The 19,581-nt window shown below is 33.3% G+C and overlaps 4 protein-coding genes across 4 annotated transcripts; 1 reads left to right on the top strand and 3 right to left on the bottom strand.

The window, feature by feature from the left end:
• Positions 1 to 270: 270 nt before the first annotated feature.
• On the bottom strand, positions 271 to 1,432 carry LOC100818141 (cysteine proteinase inhibitor 4-like). Its single transcript, XM_003532682.5, has one exon. The coding sequence runs from the start codon at positions 885 to 887 to the stop codon at positions 576 to 578; it is 312 nt and encodes a 103-aa protein (XP_003532730.1). The 5' UTR covers positions 888 to 1,432; the 3' UTR covers positions 271 to 575.
• Positions 1,433 to 2,080: 648 nt separating this feature from the next.
• Positions 2,081 to 8,854, top strand: LOC100818679 (pentatricopeptide repeat-containing protein At5g27270). The gene is made up of 8 exons (XM_003532683.4): positions 2,081 to 2,743; positions 3,945 to 5,361; positions 5,439 to 5,750; positions 6,247 to 6,351; positions 6,433 to 6,520; positions 6,605 to 6,726; positions 6,979 to 7,043; positions 7,446 to 8,854. Exons 1-8 carry the CDS (start codon positions 2,177 to 2,179, stop codon positions 8,007 to 8,009), a joined length of 3,240 nt encoding a protein of 1,079 aa, XP_003532731.1. The 5' UTR covers positions 2,081 to 2,176; the 3' UTR covers positions 8,010 to 8,854.
• A 572-nt stretch (positions 8,855 to 9,426) lies between these two features.
• LOC100819747 (70 kDa peptidyl-prolyl isomerase) lies at positions 9,427 to 13,164 on the bottom strand. The gene is made up of 11 exons (XM_003532685.5): positions 12,434 to 13,164; positions 11,729 to 11,989; positions 11,559 to 11,633; positions 11,375 to 11,455; positions 11,098 to 11,292; positions 10,903 to 10,992; positions 10,638 to 10,813; positions 10,413 to 10,535; positions 10,159 to 10,305; positions 9,932 to 10,059; positions 9,427 to 9,806 (listed from the first exon to the last, which is right to left on the bottom strand). The coding sequence occupies exons 1-11, from the start codon at positions 12,699 to 12,701 to the stop codon at positions 9,638 to 9,640; spliced, it is 1,713 nt and encodes a 570-aa protein (XP_003532733.1). The 5' UTR covers positions 12,702 to 13,164; the 3' UTR covers positions 9,427 to 9,637.
• A 970-nt stretch (positions 13,165 to 14,134) lies between these two features.
• On the bottom strand, positions 14,135 to 16,673 carry LOC100782150 (ribosomal protein S19, mitochondrial). Its single transcript, XM_003531162.5, has 2 exons — positions 16,511 to 16,673; positions 14,135 to 14,991 (listed from the first exon to the last, which is right to left on the bottom strand). Exon 2 carries the CDS (start codon positions 14,984 to 14,986, stop codon positions 14,603 to 14,605), a length of 384 nt encoding a protein of 127 aa, XP_003531210.1. The 5' UTR covers positions 14,987 to 14,991; positions 16,511 to 16,673; the 3' UTR covers positions 14,135 to 14,602.
• Positions 16,674 to 19,581: the final 2,908 nt, after the last annotated feature.

Below are 19,581 nucleotides of genomic sequence, written 5' to 3' on the forward strand. Positions count from 1 at the left end.
ATCTAGTTTAATTAACTAACTTATTATAAAACTTTTAATATTTATATTTAATTCTTACGGATAAAAAATATAAAAAAAGATGGTGATTTAAAGATGAGAAAAACATGATGTAATTATTATATTTTTTATATTCAAATGTGAAATATTATACTTATTAAAAAATATTTTAAAAATTAAATAATATATACATAAAATACATAATATTAAAATAATATATGTATTATAATTTGATTTTATTTTGTTCAATTTAAAAAACATACAAATCGGCAGACTGAACTAAATTAATTGATTCAAGAGAAAAAATTTTCAAACAAATGACATAAAAATCAGTTTGGTTTAATTTTTATTTTTTTTGAAGTAATTTTTTATTTTTATTATTTTATATCAATTTAAATTTAAACACCCTTCACACTACTAACTCATCACTGCTCTCTCAGTTCCTTTATATTATATGCTATAATAAATTTTAGGTTAAATTATTTATTTAATTCTTATAATTTCGTGATTTTTATTTTTTTAGTATATATAATTTTAAAATGATTTTTTTAATCTCTATAATTAATATTTTAATTCTCTTATAATTTTGATAATGATGTTTTTAGTCTACATTTTAATTTTCCGAATATTATGTAAGGAGCGAAGTTTAGAAGCTGCTTGGAACGAAGCCACGGCTTCACCACCACAACGGATTCGAATATTCTAGAATCTCCGCCATCGCCGCCCTGCGTGGCCGAAATCTTCATGTAGTACTTGATCCCAGACACCACTTGCGACTGCGCCTCCACCACTTCCTCGAACGTCACTTCCTCCTCCTCCTTCTGCGCCTGCCTCAGCATCCGGTTATGCTCCTCCACCGAGAACCGCCCTAGATCCTGCACCACCGCCATCGCTCAATTGAGATTGATTTAGAACAATGGAGTTACGTATACGGTGTCGTTTATATAAAGGGGGAAAGGAAGAAGAGGTGTTTGGACATGCATGAAAAACTAAACGAGAGACAGTGGAATTGGATGGTGGGGAATGGAAAACCGCGTGCGTGTGGCGATTGGGATGGAAACGGGATTATGCCTTTTCTTTTTGAGATTTAGTTTGTTTAATCGGGTTGTGATGGTGATATGATGTAAAGAGGGTAATGCGATGCAACAGTAGGGTAGGAGTGGTGCCACGGCATGCGTAATGGGTAATAGTAGTTGGCTTCGTGTGCTTGCAAGAAACTCACACATGGCTTCGCACTGATCTCAGAATGTTTTAAACCAAGAGGAAGAAAGAACGTAGACGGAGAACCCAAAAGGAATCTTATTGGATGAGACAGGAAATGTGATAGGGGATGAGGCAGCTGATTTTGATCCCATTTAGCTCACAAATCATCTAGAGTTCCAAGTCTTTTAGGTTTAATATTAAGACCTTGCTTTTTCAATTTTAATAATTTATAAAATAATTATATATTTAATAATATTTCAAAAATTATTTATTTATCGGTAGACTATGCGATTAGTAATTAGAACGTTTTTGTTTAATATTAATATATTACTTAATATAAAATATTTTTTAAAAAATATCATTTAATCATTATCTAATCAATCATAGTTTAACCATCAAATCTTAAATTAATATTTTTACCCATTCCCTTATTGGTTTTTTTTTTTTTGTACTAGTTGTTTAACTTATTGGGTAAGATAAGAAACTAATTATATTTGCATGTGACTATCATTAACTAAAAAAAAATTTACATAAAAAATAATTAAATACAAAACATTCTCCTATTAGATAAATGATTTTCTACATGTAAACACAAGATGATTCTCCACAAAGTGAATGCAATTTCATATCACCTGTGAATCTTATAAGTTGATTTGATTTAGTTATTGGTCTAACTCTAAAAATAGTAAAAAGATTATATAAAATTTAAATTTTATACCTTACATTCATTTTTAGCGTAATGCTTTACTGCATTTATAACTTAAATAAACTATATTATGAAAAAACAGAAATAAAAATAAAAATACCACATATATTAATTTTCCCATAATTAGAATTTTGTACTGTTGTAATTTTTGATAAACATATCTTTCCTTTTGATTAAACCAAAGTCCTATATCCAAATTCTGAAGATAAGAGTAAGTGGTTGTTGGAGCTGGCAGAGTCTAATCACACGCAGTGACTCCATTCCTCCAAAATGGAGTGTTTGAAATCCCCCTTCCTCTTCTCCACTTCACTTCTCCCTCCACCTTCTCATCAACCCTACTCCATTACGCCAAACATAAAGAACAAGAAGAATAAGAAACCTCGAGTTCCCATCTTCATTCGCTGCACCATCCAGCGCGACCCGTGGTCCCCGACTTCCGGCGACCCCACCCGACCCAAGCCTCGGAGTCGGAACCCGAAGAAGCCGCTGTCCGACGACAACGCGAGGCGCATCATAAAGGGAAAGGCGGCGTACCAGAGCATCCTGCGGCGGAACCAGGGCCCGCAGGCTCAGACCCCGAGGTGGATTAAGAGGACCCCCGAGCAGATGGTGCGGTACCTGCAGGATGACCGCAACGGCCAATTGTACGGCAGACACGTCCTCGCCGCGGTTAAGAAAGTGCGCTCTCTCTCTCAGAGAGTCGACGGCGACTACGACATGAGGATGGTGATGGCTTCGTTTGTGGGCAAGCTCAGCTTCAAGGAGATGTGCGTTGTGCTCAAGGAGCAGAAGGGGTGGAGGCAAGTCAGAGACTTCTTTGCTTGGATGAAATTGCAGGTTCACTTCCTCTCTCTCTCTCTCTCCTTACTTCAATCTTGTGTTGCGTAGAATATGGTTTGGTTTATAAAAATTGTTTGCATCGTTTCCTGTAGTTGGAATTAGATAAATAGTTAATGAGTTTGGTTTGTTTGGATAAACTTATCTGAAAGCACTTTTAGAAATAGCCAGCTGCAGTCATGAAGGAGGAGTGCATCCCAATTATGTTGGCACCCACTACCTCTACCATCCTCAGCTGGCTAAAATTATATTCATGAACCAAAGAGAACAAAAAAAAAAAAAAACGATATGGGGGACTATACCAAAACCCATGGAAGAAGCTGATATCTGAAAGCATTTAGTATTAGAAGAAAATAGAAGGAAATTTAGAATTGAGTTTTTTTCTTAAGCTAAAATCACCGTATGCTCTTAAGTTTTTTGAGAACTTAGATGAGAGAGCTTCTATAAAAGTTAAGTGCATACATTGATTTTAGCTCACGAGATAAGTTTAATTCATTTTACATTTTTTTTTATTTTTCTTTTCCTATAAAGGCTTATGAGCTTATGGGGAAGTTTATTCAAACAGGGTGCATAAATTGATTTTAATTTATTGAAGAAGCTCAATTCATTTTACCTTCTTATTTTCTTCTCTAAAGTACTTATGGATAAGTTTATTCAAACTGGGCCTTTATGGTTAACATCACATAGACAGTGATCGGTTAATACTTAATAGTGTATGCTACCTATCATTAGTGATAGGGTGTGTGACACTATTTCAGAATGTTTGCCCTGCTTTGTTAGTTTTATGCATCATAGTTGTTGTGGTTTTGTCACTTTGTGTCTGTAACCAATTATCTATAAAAAAAAACTTCGTACCCCATTGTCCGGAGGCTCTTCGCTATGCGAAGGTATGGGGGAGGGATGTTGTACCAGCCTTACCCTTGCATATGCAAAGAGGCTGTTTCCGGATTCGAACCCATGACCAACAAGTCACAAAGGCACAACTTTACCGCTGCACCAGGGCTCGCCCTCGTAACCAATTATCTATATACTTGGTTTTTCAATACAGTTTTGAATTTTGACTATTTTTGTGTTCCTTTTCCAATACAAATATTTGTAAACCTAGTGGGTGTATATGGCATGATTATTTCATTTTATTTTGATGTTTTGCTCCAAAGTATAGAGATTGATACTGTGTATTGATAGTTTGGTGCCTCAACAGCTGAGCTACCGTCCAAGTGTAATTGTCTACACAATAGTTTTGCGCCTATATGGGCAAGTTGGAAAGCTGAAACTGGCTGAGGAGATCTTCTTGGAGATGCTTGATGTAGGTTGTGAGCCAGATGAAGTTGCTTGTGGTACCATGCTTTGTTCGTATGCCAGATGGGGACGTCATAAGGCTATGCTGTCTTTTTATTCTGCTATAAAAGAAAGGGGAATAATTCTTTCTGTTGCTGTCTTCAACTTTATGATGTCTTCTTTGCAAAAGAAATCACTCCATAGAGAGGTTGTACATGTGTGGAAGGATATGCTAGGAAAAGGGGTGATACCTAATAATTTTACTTATACAGTGGCCATCAGCTCATTCGTCAAAGAAGGGCTGCACGAAGATGCTTTCAAGACTTTTGATGAGATGAGGAATTATGGAGTTGTTCCTGAGGAGTTAACTTATAGTCTGCTTATAAATTTAAATGCTAAAAGTGGCAACAGAGATGAAGTGCAAAGACTGTATGAGGACATGAGGTTTCGAGGAATAATTCCCAGTAATTACACTTGTGCTTCTCTTCTATCTTTGTATTACAAATATGAGGATTACCCTAGAGCCCTCTCCCTTTTTTCAGAAATGGTACGCAATAAAATTTCCACTGATGAAGTCATATATGGTTTGCTTATAAGAATTTATGGAAAGCTTGGTTTATACGAGGATGCTCACAAAACATTTGAAGAGACAAAGAACCGAGGGCAGCTCACCAGTGAGAAAACATATTTGGCAATGGCACAAGTCCATCTTACTTCAGGAAATGTAGACAAGGCCTTGGAAGTTATTGAACTCATGAAGTCTAGCAATCTATGGTTCTCTCGATTTGCTTATATTGTGCTGCTGCAGTGTTATGTGATGAAAGAAGATGTAGCATCTGCTGAAGGAACATTTCTAGCTCTCTCCAAGACAGGACCACCTGATGCTGGCTCCTGTAATGATATGCTCAGTCTGTACATGGGACTTAATTTGACGAATAAGGCCAAGGAGTTCATTGTCCAAATAAGGGAGAATGAGACAAATTTTGACAAGGAGCTTTATAGAACAGTTATGAAGGTTTATTGTAAGGAGGGAATGCTGCCAGAAGCTGAGCAGTTGACAAATCAGATGGTTAAGACTGAATATTTTAAAAATGACAAATTCTTCATGACATTTTATTGGATTCTTTGTGAACATAAGGGGGATATGGAATCTGATGATGAACTTGTGGCCATTGAGCCCATTGACAAATTTAACGCTACAGCTCTTGGGCTGATGCTCAGTTTATATCTGGCAAATGGCAACTTCAACAAGACAAAAATATTACTGAAACTGTTGTTGGGTTATGCTGCTGGGGGATCAAAAATTGTTAGTCAGCTCATCATCAACTTGTCTAAAGAAGGTATCCCTCTACTATAAAATTGATCATACCATATCTTTTGAAATTTCCATTTTCAACATAAATTTTTCTTTTTTCAGGAGAAATCAGTAAAGCAGAATTGCTTAACCATCAATTAACTAAGCTTGGCTGCAGAATGGATGAAGCCACTGTAGCTTCTCTAATTAGCCATTATGGCAAACAACAAATGCTGAAACAAGCTGAAGATATTTTTGCAGAATATATAAATTCTCCCACATCTAGTAAAGTGCTTTATAACTCTATGATCAATGCATATGCCAAATGTGGTAAACAAGAGAAAGCATATTTATTATACAAGCAAGCAACAGGGGAAGGACGTGATTTGGGTGCTGTTGGAATTAGCATCGCTGTAAATTCTTTGACCAATGGAGGTATGGCCCTGGAAAAGTAAAGTAAACTAGAGTCTGATACTCTGATCCATGTATCAACCTGACACATGCCAGACAATAATTGTTGTCTTCCACTACACAATCTATAACTTGTTTGTTTGGAACGTGCTATACATACTGTAGTGGTTTGCATAGGGTGAGTTTTGAAAAGAAAAAAAACACTGATCCCCAGTCTTGCTAAATTTAAAAGTTTTAATTGTAAATATTTAATTGATTATGTTGTGCTATTCCTACAGTATTCCAATTATTTCAAAAGTTTAAGGGGATGCTGGCCTCCTATTGCATTTAGTGAATGGGAATTATATTTATTTTCTAAGATGTCTATTTTGATAACATAGAATTGTGGAAAATCATGTAAATCTGTCAGTTTCAGAAAATGTCGAAGTGGCAGGAGCATCATCTATTCCTTGTTGCTTCTCTTTTCAGCATTTAGATATTTAGCATTTGGTAGATAATTTTATGCTTAATTCTTTTTCAGGAAAACATCAGGAGGCAGAGAATATTGTCCAAAGGAGTCTTGAAGAAAACTTGGAGCTTGACACTGTGGCTTACAATACCTTTATCAAAGCCATGCTTGAAGCAGGTTGATATCAAGCACCCTGCATGCATAGGAAAGATAAAATGAAACAGGAGGCTTTCTTATATGGTTTGTTTTGTGTTGTAGGCAAATTGCATTTTGCATCCAGCATTTTTGAGCACATGATTTCCTCCGGTGTTGCTCCATCAATTGAAACATTCAACACAATGATAAGGTTATAGTTTTGATAGGCTGTCTTTCACTCATAGAAGTTTTCTTATCTACACTTTTGGTTACTAATGTTAAACTGCCTCTGCAGTGTCTATGGACAAGACCAAAAGTTGGATAGAGCAGTTGAGATGTTCAACCAAGCTAGCTCATGCAGTGTCCCTTTGGATGAAAAAACATACATGAATTTGATTGGCTATTATGGGAAAGCTGGTACTGGGTCTTTTTTACCTTAACCTACTTGAATTCTAATAATTATGAATGCAACATTGTATCTGGCTGGATTTCATGTGCATATTTTTTTTTCATTAATATCTAATATGAATATATGATTCAATGTAAAATGGAGAGTGCAAACGTAATGAGATTAGCACTTCGACGTTATCAAATCTGTATGATGATTTTTTCTCATGATTGGTATTTCGGAAATCTGTGTGTTGCAATTTTAATTATTTTATTTTGTAGGTTTGATGCTTGAAGCATCACAGCTGTTCAGTAAAATGCAGGAAGGAGGTATAAAACCCGGAAAGGTAAAGTTAAAATTTTTAGCCAGATTTTCAAGAGTATAGTTGGCTATTATTATAGGTGTGATTGAATTACTCTTATTCAAAAACTTAAGCTGTACTACAGGCCCAAAATTCTCCAGCACTTGTCCTTTTTTATTTCATGTTTATGATCAGTTTGCTCATTAAACTATATCTTGCTATAAGAAACTCCAATTTTAGAATCCATGTATAAATTATCCAGGTGGTATTCAGATGCAGGGAATGGCTATTTGCAGTTCATTGGTTCTGCAATATTATGTTTATGGGCTTCAAGCATTAGACTGCAAGGAATATTTTATATATTATGCTTCATTTAGTTTGTAATTGTTGAATATTGTCTATTTCAGTGCTTTAGTGCTAATTCTTTGCCTTTGCTGGGGAATGCAGGTCAGTTATAATATCATGATCAATGTATATGCTAATGCTGGAGTTCTTCATGAAACGGAGAAACTTTTCCATACCATGCAGAGGCAAGGTTATTTGCCTGATTCTTTCACGTATCTTTCCCTTGTCCAAGCATATACGAGGAGCCTGAATTATTCTAAAGCCGAGGAAACCATACATGCTATGCAAAGCAAAGGCATTCCACCATCTTGTGTCCATTTTAATATTTTACTCCACGCTTTCATAAAAGCTGGATTGATTCATGAAGCCAAGAGGGTTTATGAGGATCTATCAACTTTTGGTTTAGTTCCTGATCTTGTATGTCATCGAACAATGCTGAATGGTTACCTGAAATGTGGATATGTGGAAGAAGGAATCAACTTTTTTGAAAGTATATGTGAATCAACAAAAAGTGACAGGTTCATTATGAGTGCAGCTGTGCATTTTTACAAATCTGCTGGAAAGGGAAGGCAAGCTAAAGAAATATTAAATTTAATGAACAACATGGGGATCCCATTCCTCAAGAAACTTGAAGTTGGATCAGGAGAGAGAGTGAAAACTCCATGAGATATGACCTTCTTCAGAAATACTTGGGTACTTAAAAGGCATTATGATAATGGACAAAAAAATGGTATAGAACATATAAGTCTGATCAACCCGGTAATGACAATGGTGGATATTGCATGTATGTTTACTGGCAATGATGATTGGACTCTTAGTTCAGAAGGACTTTTGCTGGTTATAAGGTGGACCTGATCCACGTTTGATGCAATGCAGCCTTTCGCCTTTTGACTGCTTTTAACTTCTTCTCCAACCTTCCTTTAAAACATGTAACTCTTGTCAGATGAACTTGAAGATATTATATACTTTAAGCACAAAGACTTCCCAAGCATTGTATATTCCTTCAGGTAAACCTTTGCTATAACTGATGAGTTGACAGTCCTCAAAGCTCAACGGTGTAAGGTAGCCACTACTCTGGCTTTCAAAATTTCAGCGGCAGAGAATTTTATGGATGAAGCTCAACAGAAGGAAGCAATTTTGAATGAACATGTTATCAGGTTGAAGAAAGAAATAAAAGATTGTGAGTCTGACTTGCCATCTCTTCAAGATGATAAGAAGAAATGCATTGCAGAAACTATAGGGTACAAAAAAATGTGAGGAAAGACAAATCTCAAATGGTGGAAGATGATAGATAAGTTCGGCAAGAATTTCAGCACAACCGCATCGTTGCTAGAAATTCCTCAACTTGTTTATTTTTTCTTCAAACAGCCAAATTTATTATGTTTCGGAGGCTACTGTATGATAAGTTTACTCAAATATTACGTAGATTAACACTTAAAATGGAAGACTTGAAACTACTATACTGTTGAGTCTTTTATTGTTGTTAATGTATGCTTCAAAAATTTCTCGCAGTTTGGTCTTCTTATTTCACACAGAACCGCTTCATCTCATATCATATGCGATGTGATCGCAAAAGCCAAAAGGTATATTACTTCTATTGTAGATTAGACGGTTGCATTCTCGTTTTGTAGCAGTACTAGAAGAAGGAGCCAATAATTTGTTTACAGACTCGGCCTTAGAGTGGCGAAAAGAGCCCATATTATGTTTTTCAAGCTGCCTCCTAAATTAACTTTGTCCTACCCACTCCACTCATCAAACAGATTCAATTTTTTATTACTTTTGAAATACCTATTATTATGTCCCGAGGAAAAATTTACCGAGGTCTGCCTCAGTTAGTTACTATGAAGATTGTGATGAGAATGATTTTGTAAACCACATTTTCCTTAAAAAGGTTGATGCTTTCAATTAGATTTACAATGATACGTATCTACGAGGATTTGTTGATTCCATTGTGATTTCTGAAAATAAAATCAGAAGATAAAGGGCTCTTCATACTCAATCCTTTGTTTAAAAGAGAAATAAACATAAACTAAACTGTAATTGAAATCTCGGTGATTCGGGGTATATACAAGGAAACATCAAATTGCCAAAACTTGCTTTACTTCATTTCTTATTAGCCATCAGTGTACATAGCTTGAATGACAAGACAACTGACAACCGACACCATATGCATTCTTCATATGAAAATCACACAAGATATGAGCAAAGCTATTTATGGGACCAAGACTTGAGACGACACAACAATTGGAATATCATACTAGTAAGCTATGCAGAGACAGAGGTAGCTCTCAAATTTAAGCTTCGCTGTCAATAGTCATTGGCACAGGCTCCTGCTTTGCTGTTGCTGTTCTTGCTTGCTCTAGTTTATTCATTTTTGCAAATATGCTGCTGTAAAATTGTGCGTCCTTCTTGTTGTATTCTCTCACTTTCTGCTTCAAAATTTTGTACTCCATCTTTACATCCCTGATAAAATCCATCCAACAGTGGTTAATAAATACAAAGAAATTCCATATATCAGTGTTGTCTCTTTGGAACTAAGTATATTAACTGTATATTCAAGTTGACCACACTTGAGAACAAAAGCATACCTGTTGTCTGGCTCAATCTCAAGGGCTTTCTTAATATCCATCTCAGCTAGATCCAAGTCCACAAGATGGAGATACCCTTGTGCCCTCCGATAGAGTGCTTTTACATTTCTACTATCAAGCTCTAAAACCTACGTGATAAAGCAAAACTCGGATGTCAGCAATTTTCACTCTATTCCCTTATTGAATTCAGCTAAGGAAAAAGAAGAAACAAACTTAGGCTGAAGCACCTTTGTGCACATCTTCTCTGCCTGTTTGTAGTCCTTTAGCTTCAACTTACAGGCTGCATTGTTGAGATTGCATGTGATTTTCAATGCCTTAGTCTTCTGTTTCTCCTCATCACTGAAGGAGGAATCATACTCAACAAACTTTATGGCCTGTCACCAAAAGAAAAAGAACAGGTATTGTTAGTTCATTCTCACCACAACATAACTGTCAGTAACCAAGTAACATAAATAAGATCTTTTGGAATTTATAGGAATACCTTTTCATATCTCTTTGAAGCTCTTTCATATTTGCCAACCTTAAATAAAGCATTCCCTTCTTCCTTTTTCTTCCCAGCTGCCTCAATCTTCTCTTGCGTATTCAGATCCCACGATTCCTTTTCCTGCATCCCATTTTCAGTAATTAATTTTACATTTCAAATTAGTTCAAAGTTTAAAAACAAAAAAATAAAAATAAGAAGATGAAAACATGATAGTTCTCTCACCTTTATAAAAGAAAGCAGCTCAACTTCATAGTACACAGTAGAATTAGGAGGAACATTAGCCAATTCCTGAGAGGATCCAGATGGACCAAAAGCATATTCAGGTTGTATGATCAGCAATGCAATTTCCCCTTTCTTCATGCTCTTCACAGCTTGGTCAAGTCCATCAGTAACTTGCTCTACATGGTTGATCAAACATAACTTAGTAACTAGTAATAGAAAAAAGAAGACTTATGATTCATGAAGTTAAAATGATTGTTAAAGGTACCTTCATCAATTTTGAACTCGAATGGCTGTTGATCATCGTAGCCCTTCTTAATGAAGACAGTTCCATCTTGCAGCTTGCCAATCAGTTTCACTGAAACAAAGGAAACAATGGAACTCTTCAACATCCCATCCAATATATACAAAATATTTAAATGAAGGAAGAGAAGGGTTTGAAAAGATTATATTAAAACTGTACCTTGAACTACAGCTCCATCATTTGGTCGTTCATATCCCTCCCCTTCCTTCAAAGTCTTCTTGAGAACCTTTCTATCGTTGGTAATGTCAGACACAGTCTTCCACGAGACCAACTCAAGATCCACTTGAAGAGAAGCATTTGGAGGTACGGCACCTTCATCTCCTGAGGCTGGCCTTCCACTCTCACCAAATGCATCTGCAAAACTTTGAATGTCAATAAACTTACACAAGCAAAACGTGTAGACATAAATGTTGCTGATAACAACAGTCTTACTCACATTGTGGCTTCACATTCAAGAGAACTTTCTCTCCCTTCTTCATGGTTTTCACAGCCTTGGCCAAAGCAGGACAGAAATACCCTGCATAAAAAAGGGGGGGAAAAAGTCATATTATTGTTACTTGCGATTAGAATCCAGTTACATGGTAAGGACAAAATTCAAATTTTGGAAGCATGAGACTGACCCTCTTCCACAGTGAATTCCACCCCATCAGATTTTGAAATGACTATCCCATCTTCAAGCCTAGCTTCATACTTAACTGCAGAGAAGAGAAAAAGAAGGAAACTTTAAACAATACTGAAAGTGTTGCTAAACAGAAGAATCTCAAAGACAATAATGGATTGAGTTTCGTACCAAACACTTCATCCAGATCCTTAGGATTATCCCATTTCTCCCCTTCAGTAATTATATTCTTCAAAATTCCTCCATCCTTGCAAATGTCCTTCACACTTGTCCATGACAGCAACTCCACATCAAACTGCAGAGTTGCATTGGGGGGAATAGTGGGAGGAGAACCTGACTCTCCATAAGCCAATTCTGGGGGTATTGTGAAAAGGGCATTCTCACCTTTCTTCATGGTTTTGATACCTTCATCCCATCCCTTGATCACTTGCCCTGCATTAGTCAAGTCACAAAACATTGAATACTATAGTTATTCATCCATTCATCATTAATCACTTAAGTTTAATTTTCATGTCCAGTATAACAATAAATTAAATAACCTTCATCCTGATTACATTTATGATTTATTATGTATGCACATATAACATTAACAATTGTTTTTTTAATCAATGAATGATTGTTTTTTATATACATACAATACCAGTAACAAAATTTCAACTTAATACTATGTAAATTACTCAAACCTCCAATCACTAAATTGATCCTAATCAATTTTTCAGCAAAGAACAATATTACTTATTTCATCCTGTTAAATCTTAGTATCTATCAGCATAAAGAATTTTATAATGTCATTCAATTAAAATCCTCTCTATAAAAAAATCAATAATTCACCTCTAAAAAAAAACAAAAGTGAATCATGAATGAATGAATGTGTACCTTGGCCTAGCCTGAACTTGAAAGGGGTGCCCCTATCACGGCTAGAATCAAATTTGGTTCCATCAAGCAAGGTTCCAGTATAATGCACTTCAACTTGGTCTCCACAGTCAGGGATGTCCCAACCTTCACCTTCCTTTAGCAACTTCTTCTTCAGCCCCATTTTCCCAATCTCCTTCTCCTCCCCAACCTTCAGAATCGGACTCTCAATCTCTTCCTCCTCTGGCATTTCCATGTTGCCAGCACTTGGGAACTCGAAATCCTCATCCATGGCTTCCCAACAAGACAACAAATGTGTATGAAAAAAGTAAGTGCTAAGAACTCAGAAAGAAATCACACGATCACAGGAGAATATGGTTTTACGTTTCTGACACGATCACCGGAAATGGTTTTAGGTTATTATGTATATACATAGGTAGGAGTGAAAGAGGAGAGTGTGTCTAGAGAGTTCTATAATCCAAAGTTGTCAAGATGGTTCCAGATTTATCATGTTCGTTCCATTTATTTTTTTACTATTTATTGTGGTTTATGAATATGATGGTGATGGTGATGATGATGAAGTTCCAACATTTAGAAACAAGATTTTTCAAATCTAACGATCCGACAATGAAGCGATTGTTCGTTATTTTACGGATGGGAATCTAACTGAACGTTGAACAGTTCTTTCCTTTTTTATTAATCCTAAATATGTCTCAGGCTGTCTAGCTCGATTGATCCAGAGTATGTGTGACTTATTCTTAATAAATCCTCACAATGTTTTCGACTCCAACCGGTAAAAAAAAATAAAAATCATACATATGTAATTGTGTTAAAGATTAGATAAATTATTTTCAAACTAACATTATTATCACTTGAAGAGAATATATGTAGTGTAGAACGAATGAAAAAAAAATCTATTTTTTTCCCTTAACACGCTTTTTTTATTTGTTTTTTGCCCGCAACTTTTTTCCCAATGATGGTACCAAAAAAATAATTTTAAAACTATTGCAATTTCTGTTATTAATAATTTGCTTTTAGTTAATTTTATTTGTAATCTTAATTACGGATGTGTTATTATATGCCTACATATGCGTTTTGCAGCAACATATCTGGACTTTCTTTTTTACCGGTAGAAAAATTTCACATGTTTTTAATTAAACTAAGATATAACTTTAATCTTCTTATTTTGTTAATTCACTATTTTTTATCTAATTTAAAATTGAGACGTTTAGTTTTCAGGTTTCGAAAATCTCTAATTTTAGTTCGATCTTGAATTTTGTCTTCATTTAATATTATTATTATAAGAGACCAAAACACAAATAATATATGTATTTAAACCTTTATTTTATGATCAAAATATATGTTTGCAAACCTGGGCACATAATGGAACACAATCCTGATAAAAAAAAAAAAAAAAAGAAGCAAAGATTATTGATATTTCTGTCAGAGTCAAAACGAATTTTATATAAACTGAAAATGCATCATTCAACAAATTCATAAAAACAAATGATTGTATAAAGTACATAATAGGGCAATGATAGTTGAACATCCACAATTATTAAAAACTAATACTTATTATTCCTCTACTTCCTATTCCATCATATCACTTATAATACCTATATTTTTCTCCCTTTTATCACTTTTTAATATTCATATCTATCAGAAGAGGAGGAGAGTGTAATTTGCTCTAAATTTTATCAAGTCCTCACAAGTGATAGGCATAAATTGATCAATCAATGATCTATCATCCACAAGTTTTATTATAACATGAAATGAAAGTTCAGATAGTCAAAGAATCAATTCAACTACAATCACGGTCAAATTTCATCAAAATCCTTGTAGCCAATATTCTCGCAGGGAAAACTATTAGGTCTTCAAATACAATCTAGAGAACCAAAGAAACATATATAAAAAAAAAAACTTCGTACCCCATTTCAGGTTTCAACTATTAGGTCTTCACTATGCGAAGGTATGGGGGAGGGATGTTGTACGCGGCCTTACCCTTGCATATGCAAAGAGGCTGTTTCCGGATTCGAACCCATGACCAACAAGTCACCAAGGCACAACTTTACCGCTGCACCAGGACTCGCCCTCCGAAGAAACATATATATTGATGTAAATAATTGCAGAAATAAAATACCCGCAAAATTATTTTTGTCCAAAAATACAGAAAAAAAAAAGAAGAAGAAGAAATCACTTCTTTTTCTTAAGTTGTTTAACATTTTTGGAATTGGCTTGTTCTCTGGTCTTGCGTTTCCTGGTGAGAGCAAACTCTCCAAACTTATGACCCACTTTTCCCTCAGTGATCCTACAACGAATAGTGGTTTTCCCATTGTAAATCTTGACAGTGCTATCAACAAATTCTGGCAAGATAGTCGATCTCCGTGACCAAATGGTCTTGTTCAACAAAAGATTTGGATTCTTCTTCATCTTATACAAGAATGCATCAATGAACGCCGGTTTGCGTGACACCAGAGGAGGAGGTGGGGGTGGCTTCTTAGCAACAGTGTTTGCTGTATCGCCTACAATTCCAAGAAACTGCTTGGTTAGAGCCCTAAGCATCATTGTAGGCCTCATTCTTCCTGGTCAAACAAAAAAAATGCAAACCATAATATTAAACTACAGAATCAAACCATTGTGAGGTCATTTACAGATATACTAAAGGAAATGGAATGCAATTTTTGCTTCAATTTTGTTTTATCCATTCAAACATAATGGCCATTCGTAGAGGCTTGGGGTTATTCTTTTTTGTGCTAAAATCTATTTTTCCTTTCCATATAAGAATTAAGTAAATAGTCAAATTAGTCCTTCAATGATAAAGTTTAGGTCATATTAGTTCCTGAATGATAGAAATTATGATTGAAGGTTCTTGAATGGGTATTTCTTAGGTCAAATCAGTCCTCATATCACAAATCTCTGAATTAATTTGACTGACAGAACACATATTGAGAGATTAATTCAAAATAAAAGCAAAATAAGCTATAAATACATATTTGGGGACCATGAATATAAATTTCATCATTATATATTACTGATGTATCTTTTAGGCACTAATTTGATTATTTACTCTTTCAAAATAAATAAAAATGTTTCAAAATAAAAGCAATATTAGGTTACTTGTTTATTTCAACAGAAAACAAACTGAGTAACAAATTGACTTTTACTTTTTGGGGTACAGAAAGGAGGCTCCAGAGACCTGACAATACTCTTGTAGTGTTGCAGGGCACCATTTAAAGTAAGTTAAACTAAGAAAACTAAACGAAATGTGGAGAATGGAAAGTAACTAAGAGAGGTAAACTGTATGATGTAAATCAAACAAAAATAAAAAATATGTTGTTACAGAGGGATTGTACAAATTTAATCTGTGAAACAACTTAATGGCATACAAGAAAAAAATACTTCATTCACATGAAAACAAAACACTAACATTCCAATCTCCACGCCTTGAAAGAGCCTAACCCAATTTGACAAACTGAAGTTTGAAAGCCTACCCTAAAACCATATCAATTTGACATGACAGTCTTAATGAAGAAAACTGACAGAACAAGCCTCGTATCAGCCCCGAGAAAAGCTCCGCAACTTACCAACTAAAATCCCTCACCAATACATTGAAGATGGAAGCAATATACAACGGGGAGTTATACACATTTCACATAGGTACACTCCCTAACAAGTAACAACCCATCATAAGGACAAACAAATTAGAGATATAAAGCTCCAAATCTCAGACCCTCGAATGCACATGCTAAACGCAAAAACAACAGTGATGGCCACAAGCCCACAACAACTAGTAGAAAATTTTCTTAATCTCAACACCCAAGCACTTGGTTTTTATGGTATTAATATTAGTAATACACACAAAACCACGAACACAATGAGGGACCAAATTAGGTCACCGAAGCATATAGTCCACAACACAGCGAAAGCCACTTCATCAATTTCTACGAATTTCCTTAAAAAAATTCAAAACTACATTATCAGGGGTTTGACTCGTAACACTTTGTGACTATAAATGGCATCTACAATAACGATAAATGAATAGTTACAGTGTATAGAGCATATCGCAGATCACGAAATAGAAGAAATCGAAAGAATAAGGACCTGATCAGAAAATGGAGAACTGGCAATGTGCGGTTGCCGGCGGGAAGAACCAACGGCGTTTAGGGTTTGGGCTATGAAGGGAATGGAAAGGAAAGGCAGAGTGAAGCAAACTGGTGAATCGAACGCAAGCTTCACTCATCATTCTGCTACCAGAATTTAGTTTAAACAAATTAAGATAAACAATAATAATAATAATAATAATAATAATAATAATAATAATAATAATAATAATTTATATATTAAATTAAAGAAAAAAATAACTGATGTGTTAAAATTGAGAGGAAAAAAAGAATCTAAACTATGATCCATTACTTCAAATCTTCAATATGGGTTTTAAACAAAAATATTTTTATTTATTAAAATAGTTTAGTATATATTTATGATAAAAATATTAAGTTTAATTGTCATGTATTTATCAATGTAAACTTTCAGTTCTGTTAGAAATTGTTCCCAGTATGACTACAAGATGGTTATTATGAAAATAAAAAAAAATATTATATATGAAAATTTAAAATCCATAGTAAAGAAATGTTTTTAAACTATAAGTTATATTTTTTAATTTATAATAAATAATTCACATTGTGAACCTTATTTTTTCTAATATCAATAATTGTTTTAAAAAAATGTTGAAATTCAATTTAAAAATTAAGATGAAAAATATAAGAAATTAAGAAAACCAAGTGAACAATTACAAATAAAGATAAATCATAATAATTTGAGATGATGGAAAAATAAATTTTTGGGGATAATAGTTAAATCAAATTAAAAAATATATATTTAAAAGTAATAAAAAATAAAATGTAAACTAAAAGCTTAATATAACAAATTAGGACAAGGCATGTAACTCAATGTGAATGATAATAATTCTTAAAATTGCTTCCATGTAAGAAAAACTACTAAAAACATTATAATTGCTAGTGAAAATATTCGTCTAAATTATACATGGGTACTCATTTAATTATCCATCTATTTTTTTAAAAATATTTTATCATTTAATTAACAAATAAATATTTTTAACACTTCTCTAGATAAACAAACCATTAATTATTAAAAATTTCCTTTTCTTTTTAATTTTTTTTTATTTATTTTTGAAGTACATAATATGTTGTACTTATTTTTTTTTATTACTTTTGTTTGAAAAAAAATGAAAGTTATGCATACATCTTGTCTGAGTTTTTTTTTTTTTTTTACAGCTACATATTGTATGAGTTAAAATACTAATATCATGATATAGTTCTTTGAGTAATTAAAAACAAATTACAAAAAAGACAGCTGAAAAATTGAACACACTAAAAAAATATGAATATTTTTATAGGATTACAAATATGTTGTACTTATTTAGTGTATTATTAGTCATCCTTAGTGTTGATCCTGTCTTTCAATTGTCACCCTTATTGTTTATGTGTGATTGTTATTGCAAACTTACTAAACTATTACTTTTTTGGTTCTAATATTCTTTCCTCCTTTAAACGCTCTAAATCACTAGTGTCCACCGATTATTTTTTTTTTTCACAACCTTTACTCTACTTTTTCTCATTAGTTGGAACATCTTTGAGATTTTTGAACTCAAGAATCCTTGTTCATCAAATTTATTATTATTTTTGTTATTATTATTCTTGTTCAAGAATTTTCTATGCTAGTGGTTGAGTTATAGGAAAAAAATTCTCAAGAATCCTTATTTTAAAAAAAATTGTACAAGTAAAATTCAAAAACCCAAATTAGATTTTACCATTAGAATAAAAAATAAAAAAAAAAGTTATTACATTCTATGTGACATCATGAAATAATAAAAAGTGATTCAAGAACCCAAAATAAATTATTCCCCTAAAGATATTCTTATGATCTAAGAGAATCTTTAATAGAAATTATTGAAGTCAAAAATCTCTTTCGACCAGATTTATCATCGTTCGATCAAGAGTTCTTCATGTAATGTTAGGTTTTTAGAAAATAACTTTGAGGAACTTCATTTTTTAAAAATAATATTATTTTTTAATGTCATTTGAGAGAAAAAAAAATTTTGATTTTTTTTTCTATACAAATAAAATCCAAGAACCCCAAATTAAATTCTACAAAAAAAAAATTGTATCTATATAATATAATGACACTAAAAAAATGATCCAATAACCCAAAAAATGGATTGTTGCATTAAAATGCTCTAAACTTCGTGTTTCTTCTCTTTCTTTTGTTTTAGTGTCTTGGTGTGCGGCTTACATAAAGTATCCTTCCTTTCATTTATTTACTTTTAAATAGGTTGGTGCATGTAACTTCCTAGAAACCGCGTAAGAATATGTTTATTACTGTAACAATAAAGTATCCTCGTTTTCGCTTGGGGTCGTGTATACCCATTTTGTCTTCATCTCCGTTATTACTTTGTAACAATAACTTTTTACATATTTATTTATCTAATTTTAAATTTAAAACTAATTTCAGATATTATTAAATTGAATAATTCATAAAAATATAATGTCCATGAAATGTCAGGTTTCAATTATGTTCTTACCAATTTTTAAACATTTCAATATTTCTTTTTTATATTTATTAGTAATGAGTTTCTCATTTATTGTAAAGATATTCAATTAAGTAATTTATGTTTTTAAAATAAATTCAGTTTCTTCCCTTTTTGTTCCATCATATACAAGTACTTATAACTGGTTAATGTCATATTATTAATTAACTAATTAGTATAATTTAATTAGAGTACAATATTTATTTAACTATTCTAATCTTATTTGTATGTTTAATATATTCATGTTATGGATAAAAATTAAGCTACATACGTTATCTTCAATGTGTATTTAACTCATTTATCTGTAAAATAGATTTAAAGTGCTTCATTTTTTGTCAACTCTGAGATATTGTTAGAAAAAATAGATTAAAAAAATAAAAAGACTATTATTTTATAACAAGAACAAAAAGTTGTACTATTATTTTGGAACGGAAGAGTATACTAATAGAGACTGTACCTTCTTGTTTGGCTACGCAATTAATTTAGGTTCTTGTTCTATTTTAGAGACACAGCCTGTGGGGGATATTTGACATGGATTAAAGCTGGCTTAGTAGAAAATTTGGAA

This window comes from Glycine max, chromosome 8 (assembly GCF_000004515.6).
Source record: "Glycine max cultivar Williams 82 chromosome 8, Glycine_max_v4.0, whole genome shotgun sequence".
Taxonomy (NCBI): Eukaryota; Viridiplantae; Streptophyta; class Magnoliopsida; order Fabales; family Fabaceae; genus Glycine; species Glycine max.

What these genes read in the sequence shown, in the direction of transcription:
- LOC100819747 (XM_003532685.5), bottom strand. Translation starts at nt 12,701, where the DNA reads ATGGATGAGGATTTCGAGTTCCCAAGTGCTGGCAACATGGAAATGCCA. An exon ending in CTTGAATGTGAAGCCACAAT is followed by an intron (nt 11,293 to 11,374) that starts GTGAGTAAGACT and finishes AAAGTTTTGCAG; the next exon opens with ATGCATTTGGTGAGAGTGGA. An exon ending in GAGATTGAGCCAGACAACAG is followed by an intron (nt 9,807 to 9,931) that starts GTATGCTTTTGT and finishes GGATTTTATCAG; the next exon opens with GGATGTAAAGATGGAGTACA.
- LOC100818141 (XM_003532682.5), bottom strand. Translation starts at nt 887, where the DNA reads ATGGCGGTGGTGCAGGATCTAGGGCGGTTCTCGGTGGAGGAGCATAAC.
- LOC100818679 (XM_003532683.4), top strand. Translation starts at nt 2,177, where the DNA reads ATGGAGTGTTTGAAATCCCCCTTCCTCTTCTCCACTTCACTTCTCCCT. An exon ending in CATCAACTTGTCTAAAGAAG is followed by an intron (nt 5,362 to 5,438) that starts GTATCCCTCTAC and finishes TTCTTTTTTCAG; the next exon opens with GAGAAATCAGTAAAGCAGAA. An exon ending in GAGGTATAAAACCCGGAAAG is followed by an intron (nt 7,044 to 7,445) that starts GTAAAGTTAAAA and finishes TGGGGAATGCAG; the next exon opens with GTCAGTTATAATATCATGAT.
- LOC100782150 (XM_003531162.5), bottom strand. Translation starts at nt 14,986, where the DNA reads ATGAGGCCTACAATGATGCTTAGGGCTCTAACCAAGCAGTTTCTTGGA.